The sequence below is a fragment of the Monopterus albus genome, unplaced genomic scaffold (assembly GCF_001952655.1).
Source record: "Monopterus albus unplaced genomic scaffold, M_albus_1.0 scaffold18.1, whole genome shotgun sequence".
NCBI classification, from domain to species: Eukaryota; Metazoa; Chordata; class Actinopteri; order Synbranchiformes; family Synbranchidae; genus Monopterus; species Monopterus albus.
In genome coordinates this window covers 287,254-298,898 of record NW_018127898.1, presented here as the reverse complement: position 1 = coordinate 298,898, position 11,645 = coordinate 287,254, and the positions used below count along the sequence as shown (strand labels likewise).

The window sequence follows — 11,645 nt, the reverse complement described above, 5'->3', positions numbered from 1 at the left end:
ACCACATGTTGCTCCTCTGCCATTTGCAAAATTATCTATCTATAAAACACAGTGCGCAACTCCAAACACGGCAGGTCTAATCACAGACATGCAGTGGCCAAGATATGCTGGTGTCACATGGGGCTGGGCGGCAGCACACATAGTTCATACTTTTTTGTTTCACTATCTGCTGAGCCAGTAATCGAATGCTGGGGTGATGATGCAGGGACACACCCAGGCTGTGTATGATGGCTAAACAAGCCCAAATCACCACAACCCCTCACATGTTGTAAGCAACATAGATAGGATCCAGCTGGTCAGCGAGGAAAGAGTCACGGAGGTGCATGCGTTGCTTCTCTCCCCTTGAGTTGATGGGAATAACCCCAGGGTCCACAATAACCACCACACCCACGATCAGGTGGTGCTCCTCCAGGACCACATTGGTGATCAGAGGCACCAAGTCCAGTGCATCCTGCTCTGAACCACACAGCTCTGACACCACCACCAGCAGGTTGGTCCACGTAAACACAGCACTGTGAGAAACAAAAACATGGCGACTGAGGGTGGAGCTCAAAGCCAATGGCAATGTTAAAGGAATAGTCTGACATTCTGGGAATTATACTTAATCACCTTCTTGCCAGGAGTTAGATGAGATGATTGATACCACGGTGATGATGATACACTAACTATGAAGCTACGGCCAGTAGATGGTTAGCTTAGCTTAGCACAAAGACTGAGAGCAGGTGGAAACATCTCAGCGGGCTCACTTTACTTGTTACATAAACTGGCTGCTGACTGTAGATGCACATTAAGAGACATACCTGAGAGTAAAATCAATATTCTTACCTAACTCTCTGTAAGAAGTATGTTTCCCAAAATGATGAACTATTCCTTTAAGTCAACTGAGTTTCAGTGGAACTGATTACACCTTGTATTGTTAATTGTTTAACCAAAAGCGTTGTCATTAACATACAGTATATTTCTACTTAATACAAGGGGCCTGGTTCGTGATCATAGGACAAAAACGAGGCAGGGATTACGTTGTAGTGTTAACAGCTAACAAGAAACATGCAAAATTAAAACACTACAATATAAACTTAGAATCTAGTAAAAGCCAGTTTTTGACTTCTTTCAATATTCATTTTTGTAGTAACAGAATCCCTATGCACATTTCAGCACTACACACTCTGCCACTGGAGTGGTTTGCATTTTAGACTGTCAATATGTAGTTTGCTAAAATGTATTAAAGCACCTTCTCACCTCTCAGCTATACTGCGGTGAGCCCGGGACACCGAGGTCTCAATATCAATGGGGTGGTAACGCAGCCCTCGTAATTCCAAAGTCTCATCCAGTGAGCCCACCACAAACAGAGCATCATGCCGATCTGAGTGCAGAGATACAGCAAAATACTCAACGCAGAAAGCACAGAGACAAACAAGAAGAAAACATATAAGCAGGCTGCTTATTTTAGTTTGATAGGTTTCACTCATTAAAAAGTCTTATATAAGGTTGTGTTTATCATCTATGAACTATTTGATGATATATTCATTGAGACTTTAGGGTGCTGATCTAATCTGTTTGCTTCTGAATCCAAGTTGTGGTTCCATCAGGATCCATTTACCCCCATTGGCTTCCAACAGCTCAGTCCTCTTCACAAAACCCAAATACCCAGTTCTGGCCCATAAGGTCTGTGGATCTCCAAAGCTGAGTTTGGTGTTGAAGTGGTCTGCCTGAAGGCTCTCCTCTCCGTAGATGGTGTAGTAGCCACTGGCATTGTGAGGACTGTTTACCCAGATCTAAGAAAGAATAGCATGCAGTGGTCACTGCTGGGCTCAGAGCGAAGAAGTCACAATACCGTCATGTTGTCATCACAAAAGAAGAGTGTTTATTTTGAACTTCATCTCACCTCTCCTAAGTGAGAATCGCCAAGTGGGCCTCTGGTCTCAGGATTTACGATTATCACTCGCACACCTGGAAGTATCTGAAAATAAAAATACACGTAAAGGCACTGAAGGATACACTGTCAACATGCCTTTAACTAAACAATTTATAGACTGAATCTACATTATTTGAATGCATATGGAACATCTCACCTTGCCAGACTCCATCAGAGGAAGACTTTGAGGTGCTCCTCTCTCCACCAGCCTCACTCTGAAATGGGCAACAAGGTGTATACACATATTGTCAGCAGACTTGCACTTGTTCATAAAAAAAACGGTTCTTGCAACCTTTTTTTTTGCTCAGGGTTTATGGATTCATGATCGTTATATGGGAGTTTTGTTCTAATTTTCACAGAGGATCTAAGGTTCACGTGGTGTTGTTTTTGTTTAACATTTCAATTCACCACTTCATAAAGTTTTTCAGTTATTGTCATGTTGGGAGAGACAAAGGGTTGTCTGCAGATTAGAGTGTGGGTACCCAAACCGAGCCTGACGAGACCCGTCGTTACGTAAGGGTTTTGGGTCAAGTTCAGACAGAAATTGATACATTATGTTTGAGTCTGGGTTGGGTTCTGACACGTTGGTCAAACTTTCGGTAGACAGCTGGAGCACCGAAACGCCTGCTTCGTTTAACGATAAGGGCCAAAACAATGCACAAACTCAGCTGCGTCGAGCTTGGGTTAGGTTTGGACATTATATACTGTAAGCTTATCGGGTCCAGGTCGGGTTTGGACAGAAATACGCGGCCCGATCTGTACTCCACTGCAGATTATAAGATGGTTTCAAGCCATTTTCATGCTACAGAAGGAAAAGTATCCCCACAGTTCGCTGGGTGGACTGGTGCAGACTGTCACAATGTAGACTTCAGACACAACAGGCTCCATTTATTTACTCCATTTATACAGTGTAAGCCTGACTTAAAAAAATAAGTCTGTTAAGTAAATAGGTATCAAAGTAGGACACTTAAAACTTGTCAAAGGTTTATAGACATGTTGTCACCTGTCATGGCGGAGGGACTTCATGTCCACATACACCGTACAAGGATCGGGACCAGTGGTGCCCTGTGACACAACAGATACATAACGGTCACACTCAAAGTACAGTATTATTATTATTATGTGTTTCTGTGTAATGCCTGGTTATGATGGTTGGTGTACTGTACCTGCAGGCAGATGGCCAGGTTCACCCTGGAGCCAAAAGCAGTGCTGACAGCTCGGGATGACAGCCCCACATCCTTAAACAACTTGGAGAAGGAGTGTGTGAGGGCCAGGCGAGGGCGTTCCTCTGCTATCGCCACACAACTCCGCACACATGACAGGTTCACACCCCGGGCCTAAAACACACACACGCACAAAATGATGGAACCCATCAGCATGACTCAGCATTTGTCACGCTTCTCCATACAAGTGCAGTCCTTACCTTGAGTAACTCGGTCTGAGTCCCCAGTCCTTTAGTGCAGAGCTCCATGACAGAGTAGGAGCAGAATGTGTCTCTGATGCGGTACTGACTGAGGGTGCTCAGCCACAGAGACAAGCAGCTCTCCAACTCAAAGGGAGGAATCAGGACAGACTGGTGACCTGAGTAAACACTGTGAAGACAAGAAATGCAGGAGAGAAGGTGGAGAGAGGAGAGACACATCAGAGACTGAACCTTGATGCATGAGGGAGATGTTTTGTGGGTGACTGTACCTTGCAAGGCACCACAAGACAAAGCCCAGACCACAGTATGGATCCAGGCAGATGGCTATTTGGCGAGAAGAATACAGTTCACACTGCAGCTTTATAGAGCGACAAAGGGCACTGACCGCTGCGTGAGAGATCTGTTATAAACAAAAAGACATATTACAGTGTCAAAGGTATACCTCAGCCTAGCACTACAACTCTTGTATATCATCAACATGCTGACCTATGACTTTTGATGCTTTCCAGGAGCAATTTTTTTTTTTTTGTAATATATTTTTCTGGTCCACTGATTTTCCATCAACCTGCCATGTCTACTTTGAGATTTCCTTTACACTCAACATTAGAAGGACACATTTGTTGTTGTTACTTGTTTTATGTTGTTGATTTTATTTTACCGTACCTGCAATATGTGCATATCTGTGTGACAGCATGTTGTCTATGTTTAGCCAATTACACACAAGTTAAATAAAGTACACCATCAAACAACTAAATTGGCCCATAAATGCAAAGGCAGGACCTGCTGCTACTACTACTATCCAAAGGTCTTTGCAAGCTGCAGTGTGGTACAACGCTGTTTTAATTTTGAAGGTCTTTCCTGCAGCAAGATTCATATTGTAAAAGGTCTGGAGACCCAATGAATGACGGGGATTGTAAAGACTCAGCAGCTGCATAAAAGCAGGTAGATAGTGGACTGTGATCAAGAGGGTGCACAACAGTGTTTGAAAATGAATCTCATATGTCTCACCTTGACTCCAGTTAGCATGCCTGTAGTAGACACACTGAAGTCCAGATAAGCTATCATCTCAGCTGTGGGTGGCTTATAGATCTGTGGAGGTCGACGGCGAGGAAGGTCATCTGCAAACAAGAACAGCACGTTTTACAGAGAATAAAGTAAACATACAATCATATTGAGCAATAATGAGATGACAAAAATTAATAATTACCAGATGCATCTAATACTACTGTCAATTTGTGTTCATCAGAATCAGATATATTAAGTTTTGTGACTAGTACTTTACATAACAAAACATACACAAAACTATTGAAGCTAAAAGAAGTGTAAAATAGAAATACAGTACAGCTGCAAGCAGCAATTAACCAAAAGTGCATAAAACACATGTCTACCCTCAAACCTACCTACTACATTTTTTAAAATTCCTATGTATCAATTCAGTTATACTGTGGATTTAGCATTAGTATATGTGTCAGAGTTGAACTCTGGACTGACAGTGCTACTAGAGGATGTTTTTTTTTTTTTTTCAAAACAATTTGGTACACATTTGAGTATTAAAGTCCTCTTGATAAGCCACGATAAGAGACATTGAATACCCCTACACATTATTCACCCAGGGCGATGTTTTGCCAGTGCATGAAAACAGAGTGTTTTCTACTTAAGACACGTTGACATCACACAGTATGAAAAGCACAGATGTAAAAAATGAAATGAATGATAAACAGAACAGAGCTGTCGTTAATGTTATCACACCCGTAATGTTATCAGAAAAAGTCAGGGCAGGTTGTAAAATAAAAACTGAAACAGCAAATAATGATTTGTAAATCATCTGTGTCCTGTATGACATTGAAAACAATACAGCAGCACATTATTTGATGTGATACATTAGTTTTATTCAAAATAAACACTCACTTCAATTCTGATGTCTGCAACACATTCCAAAAAAAGTTGGGACAGTAAAACATTTACCACGGTGTGATGTTGCTGTTCCTTTTCACAACACTTAAACATTTAAGGACTGAGGACACCAAGTGATTAAATGTGCCAAGTGTAATTTTGTCTCATTTTTCCTGCAAACAAGTCTTAAGGTGCACAACAGTCCTGGGTCTTTGTTGATGCAATTTGTGTTTAACAATGTGCCAGACATTCTGTACTGGGGACAGGTCGGGACTGCAGGCAGGCCAGTCCAGCACTCGCACCCTTTTCCTCACAGTACAGTCTGAAGCAGCATTTATGGATGTAACTATTGTAGTGCCTGACACAGGTGTGCCAAAGTAATCCTGAGCCCATGTAGTTATATCGCTTATAGAAAAGTGATGATTCTTGATGCAGTGCTGTCTGAGGGATTGGAGAGCATGATCATCCAGCTTAGGCTTGTGCCCTTGTTCTTTACCCACTGAAATCCCTCAAGACACCTTGAATATTTTAATCATGTTCTGCACTGTAGAGGGTGATATATCCAAATCTTTTCCTATCTCTTTGAGGAACATTTTTAAACATTTCAATAATTTTCTTATGCACATGTTGGCAAACTGGCGGTCCTCCACCCATCGTTGCTCCTAAAGGGCTCGACCTTTCCTGGATGTCACTTTTGTACCAAATCATGATTTCAATGAGGCATTACACCAAATAATGCTTCTGTATTGTTTTCATTGTAATACAGGAAACAGATGAGTTACAATTCACTCTTTTCAGTTTTAATTTTGACTTTACATACCATCCCAACTTTTTCTGATTTGGGGTTGCACTATAACTCAGAATGTCTGTCATGTACTGTATTTTTGTCGTTTACCTGTGTCAATGATTGTTGGCCATGTTTTAATGTTTACAGAGGCAGCGGCCTCTTTGGAGCGCAGAATCTTCAAGAGATTTTGAGTGGTGAGGATGCAGGCAGCTTTACTGACCTGGTAACAAAACACAAGCATGATTTGATTTGATTTGATTTTGATTTGATGTAAAAACAGTTGATATGACAACACACATAATTTTACACATAATCCAATATCAATTTGCTTATACCTAGTACATGCTTGAATGGAGTAGGAAGAAGTCAGACTTATCCAGTCCTACCCCATGACATCATCTTACCATCATTGGTTTGCAAGCAGTAAATGATTCACTTCTACCCACACACATTAAACCTGTTGTTGCATATATCTTGATTGACACATACCTTTATATTTATGTTTAAACTCATCAATTCTATTACTATTTTTCATGTCCACAGTTAAATTATTCCATAGTTTTACCCCACTTATGGAAATACAGAATCTTTTTTTGGTTGTACGTATAGCATGAATTTTTAAATTTAACTGACCCCTTAAATTGTATCCCCCTTCCCTTTCATTAAATAGTTTTTGAATTCCACCAGGTAATAAATTGTTCCTGGCTTTATACATAAACACAGCAGTCTTATATCCCACTAAATCAAAAAATTTTAACAATTTAGACTGTATGAAAGCTACATTGGTGTGATCCCTGTACCCCATCTTATGCACAATTCTTATCGCTCTTTTTTGTAATATATACAATGGTTCATTTAAACGGGAGAATTAAATGAGTGACAAAAACAGCACTAAGCAAATAAAAGTACACTCATGCACACAACATGATTTATCTTCTTATTTTTATACAAGATGCTGACACAGTTACTAATTTTTGATAGTTAAAAAAAAACAAATCCAATAATACATCAGTTAAAACTGATTTACAGTTTAGGTTATTAGTCTGACTCTTGGTGAACTGCAGTTTTTTTGTTGGGACTTAGGAGGTCACAGTCTATGAGCATGCGATAACACACCTGCATGCACAAAAGAGCACACTTACATCAATAATCATGCGGACAGTAGGCAGTGTGGCTGCCAGGTTCTGAGGGTGCGGAGGTCTGACGTTTACAGGAACACATCCAGCATAAAGACATCCGTAGAAGGCTGCAATCAAGTCAATGCCTGAGAGACAGGTGGAGGATAAAGGTGGAGTGAAAATAAAAAAAGAGAGAAAACAATCTGAGCCTAACACTAATTAATCTGGGAGTAATACTGGGAAAGGAAGCTGAAGGCAAACCTACCAGGAGGATAGAGCAGCACTACGTTATCTCCGGTGTTGATGCTGCCCTTCTCAGTGAGCGCTGCTGCTATCTTCTCCGCTCGCTTGTGAAGCTGGACACAGGTCGCTGTTCCTACTGTTACACCCTGCAGGACAGGTGGAATTAATGCAAGATTGGGGTCAGCAGACACGCAAGGTTTAATTCATGTAGCAACCACTAGCAACTTCAATATGTGCATTGATGAGATGCTGCATTTTCCAGTGTGTGAAGAGCTCAGCACCTTGGCATTAAGAAGAACAAAGAGGACGTGGTCCGGGTCTGTCTGTGCCCTCCACTGTAGAGCTTCTGTCAAATACTGATGCTATAACAAGAAGAAAAATGTAATGAGTTGTACAAACTGCACATGTGAGGGTGTGCTTGAATAACTGTATCCATTATTACAAACACAACCATGAAGGGCTCGTACAGGGAGGGTCTGTGCTGATGGAAGAACTGAATTTAACAAGTAAATAAAACAAAATAAAGTGGCACATACCTCAGCAGACAGCTTTATATCTTGCCAATGTGCAAAAACAATTTACATCACATACTCTGAGCCAATCTAATGCTTAAAATAATGAACAATAACTTAGAATGTGAAAGTTATGTCTGAAATAAAACAAGGGGTGGCTACTTAAGGTATATATGTTGTAACAGAGACAAAAAAAAACAAAAAAACATGCACAGTTTTGCTTGTGTCACATTTTAACACAAGCACACAAACTAAAACCACAGTACACAAGTGATTAGAGCATGATGGAAATAAACAAGGATGTGAGGAAGGTGCATAATCCTTACCATCACAGTGGGCCACATACAGAGCTACATCCAAAGAGACAAGACAAGAGCAGAAAGAGAGAGGAGTCCAGATTTTTTTAAATTAAATCTATAAGACTGAGTTCTGCCTAGGCTTGAACCATTGCTGCACTGGCAGTGGAAAGTTTTCAAACCTCAGTGTTTAGGATCATAAGACACTTGAATAATTGGTGCTGGCCCTGTACAAAAGTTTCCTGCTCCTTCAGAATAATATGTATGTGGCTGTTTTCAAAATGGGAATGTGGCTAAAGATTCAGATCAGATTCAGAGTTAGTGGCTTGGTAAGAGTGGGACAATGCACAAAGTCACACTACCTTCCGGACAAGATCCTGGTCTTCAATCATGCCAAGGTCCCTGCCTGCAGCCTGGGCAATCCTCTTCCCTGCCACCAGGTTGCCCACCATGACAGATGCAGGACCTACACCGACTACAAGAGAAAACGTGTGATAGAGACAAATAGATGGGCAGAGAGAGGACAGAAAAACATACAGAGGAAGAAAGGGGCAAAACTGGTGTGGGAGAGATTTTAAAGACCAGGGAAACCTTAATATTTGCCCCCTCAGATGTAATCCTGTCAAGAATGAACCATAGGTTTAATTTTTACCTTTCAGGAAAAATAACACAAGGATTAATCCAGTGTAAATACAGGATGCAAAATAACATCACTGAAATGTGACTGTTCACACTGCAAGTATACAGATTGTGTGACATTTGCCAAAATGTGCCACAGCAACAGCCAGCATGACACTTTTCCAAATTTAGAAACTGTTATGTGTGCATTATGTAACACTATTGGCCATGCTTTCATTTTACAAAACACTTTATACCCCAACTGACTCTTGGGTGCGGGACAGAGCCAAAGGTTTATCTCCACTTGTGCAATTCATACCATGAGCAGTCAGAAAGCTCAGCATAATTATGGGATCTCCTTTTTCCACACACATACCGGGCTGCTTCTGCCGGGGCTTAGGCAGATTGGTGACACATGTATGGGGACACATGAGGATGTTGCAGGGATGCAGGTTGCCGTCTAAGAAGAACTGCTTGGTGTCGGAGATGTGGATGCCACCCAGGGGCGTTTTAGGTAAGGTGTTGGCTGGGACCAGAGCCAGACAGTAGAGGCCCACCTGGTGGATGCTGTCAATAGCCTTTTGAGGAAAACCAACATGTAGACCAAGACTGTTGGGTAGTAGTGGTGTGTTGTCCAAAAAAAATAGCCTTTATCTCACAGACACAGTGAATTAAGTATATCAGCATTCATTTAAAATGAATCACTGTTTTTGACCATTGTTTGTAACCAATTGGTTGAGAATTTTTACATTTTTATTCAAAATAATCATTAACATCACCTATAAAAAAGCTGCTTCACAGTAAAAACTGGAAGAAGGCGATGATGTGATTCACCTGGAGAACTCGACTCATCCACTGGAAGCTGTCCTCCTCGCTGGCATCTGGCCTCTGCTCCGCCACAATCACTACTCTCTCATCATAGAACACTGTGACTGAAAACACAGCGATCCTGATGCAAGCAAACACAGACAAACATAATGCAAATTACAGGGATTCATCAAACATCTACACAAAAGCAGTTTAAATGCAGCCAGATATTTGTCTTCTGCTACATTTAGAGCTGAGATACAAAGAAATGTGGCTTCAAAAAAAAAAAAAGACACTGAAACTTACTGTTTATACACTGCCTGGCCACTTTACTAGGTACATTTATAAAGTTGTAGATGTTGAGGTGGAAGTGTTGCATTGAGGTGCATACAATTATACAGGTGTGTCTAATAAAGTGGCTGTGAAGTACATCAACAACACATCCATCCATGCCTTATTCTGGACACGCTGTACTTGCTTTGCTCCACCAGATGTCAGTAATGATAAAATAGGATCCTCACTTGACCCAGAGAAGAAGTATTTCTCACCTCCCGCGGTACACAGTCTTGACAGGCTCCACGGCGAGAGCGGTGGCTACCAGGTCATCAGCGTTGTGTCTCCTCCCGCTCACCATCAACAGACCCTCCATCTTCCCCACCACAAAGATCAGACTGCCCTGTACAAAGCAGGGGATACCGAAAAGGGTCATTATGTTGTAAGCATACAACCCTATTGAAAGCATTCAAAGACACAATCATTAGGATGATTCCCGACTTACTGGGCCAACAAACCCCAGGAGTCCTGATCGCACAAATGGAATCTCTCCAATGGGAACTCCGTTAGCGTTAACTGGTATCACCTGAACACATACGACACACAGACAGAAACTATAGAGATTCTCAGTCATTCAACCTCAAGCAGGTCCAGTTGCAACCCATAGCATGTTTTGATAGATAGATAATATGGGACAGCAATAATGTTCAAAAGGAAATTAATTGACTTTATTATTTTATGAGCTGGTATCAGAGCAGGCAGGTTTCTGTTGTAATTTTGCTTTCATACCTCAAAGGTGTTTTTTGTGACTCCTGGTAGACCGTAGTACATGGTGCCTCCAGCGCGAGAATTGATTATTATCTCTCCTATCTCATCGGTTTTACACAACTGAGGAGGACCATCAGGCTTAACAATGCACATCAGAGCTGAAGACACACAAAGACAACATTTAAGAAACATGGACTTAACTTAAAGGTCCTGACACTTACCAATGACTTTGTAATGGCTTTTCAGCCCAGATTTCAATGCAACATCATTTTCCCCTTTAAGATCTAGAAGTCAAAGATCTTAAACTGCACAATTCAAACCTGAAATTCTTTAAAAATGTTTGCTCTGCATTTTCTGGTCTGTTTTCACTTGTGGTATCTTGTAGGTGCATGAGTGTTGGGCATTATTACCATCACATAAACTGTGTAGATGTACATTAATTTAACAAAGCATACCATATTGTTTCTGCTATGTAGTGGCTAGCTTATGCTCTGCGTTAGCCTGAAATGGAAACTAACTTGCAGAGATTTACCATTTTAGTTAATTATTTAATTTTTGCCAAAGTGATCTTATCATCTTGTGTTAAACCAGCTGAGAGCATTTTCTTGGTGGTGTGTTCAGGTGCTTGCAGAAATCTGCAATATTCTAGAGTTAGCTGCAACATACCACTCTTTCACATGTAAAAACCAAAGAATTTCAAATCAATTTTTCCTAAACATTTATGTTTGCTTTTCAGACTTAAATTTCTAACAACATACTGTAGTTCATGAATGGTTTCTTGGCAACAGAGTCTCAGATTTTGGACATCAGAGGGTCCCACAAGCACCTGATGCACCTGTTGTTTGTTTTTCATGCTTTTTTTGGACTCGTGTATCTTTTGTTCTGTCCTCACCCCCAGGCATGACATGCCCCACATCTTGCACAGTCAGGGCAGAGTTCTTGTCCTCTGTGTTGACCCTGATCACACCATGACTTAGGCCGCCTAGGGAAAG

The 11,645-nt window shown here is 41.2% G+C and overlaps 1 protein-coding gene across 1 annotated transcript in view; it reads right to left on the bottom strand.

The window, feature by feature from the left end:
• Positions 1–6: 6 nt before the first annotated feature.
• The window catches only part of dip2bb (disco-interacting protein 2 homolog Bb), a 43,972-nt gene continuing 32,333 nt past the window's right edge, over positions 7–11,645 (bottom strand). Inside the window, exons 18-38 of the mRNA XM_020592793.1 lie at positions 11,546–11,645; positions 10,675–10,811; positions 10,391–10,471; positions 10,161–10,288; positions 9,640–9,754; positions 9,182–9,383; positions 8,550–8,662; positions 7,661–7,741; positions 7,402–7,525; positions 7,161–7,282; positions 6,127–6,238; positions 4,347–4,456; positions 3,608–3,738; positions 3,339–3,507; positions 3,082–3,252; positions 2,919–2,980; positions 2,073–2,130; positions 1,886–1,960; positions 1,601–1,775; positions 1,240–1,363; positions 7–512 (exon numbers count right to left, since the gene is read on the bottom strand). The exon at positions 11,546–11,645 is cut by the window's right edge and continues 28 nt beyond it. Of these exons, the coding sequence (XP_020448449.1) occupies positions 260–512; positions 1,240–1,363; positions 1,601–1,775; positions 1,886–1,960; positions 2,073–2,130; positions 2,919–2,980; positions 3,082–3,252; positions 3,339–3,507; positions 3,608–3,738; positions 4,347–4,456; positions 6,127–6,238; positions 7,161–7,282; positions 7,402–7,525; positions 7,661–7,741; positions 8,550–8,662; positions 9,182–9,383; positions 9,640–9,754; positions 10,161–10,288; positions 10,391–10,471; positions 10,675–10,811; positions 11,546–11,645 (2,643 nt within the window). The 3' untranslated portion in view covers positions 7–259. The remainder of the gene's footprint in view (positions 513–1,239; positions 1,364–1,600; positions 1,776–1,885; positions 1,961–2,072; positions 2,131–2,918; positions 2,981–3,081; positions 3,253–3,338; positions 3,508–3,607; positions 3,739–4,346; positions 4,457–6,126; positions 6,239–7,160; positions 7,283–7,401; positions 7,526–7,660; positions 7,742–8,549; positions 8,663–9,181; positions 9,384–9,639; positions 9,755–10,160; positions 10,289–10,390; positions 10,472–10,674; positions 10,812–11,545) is intronic.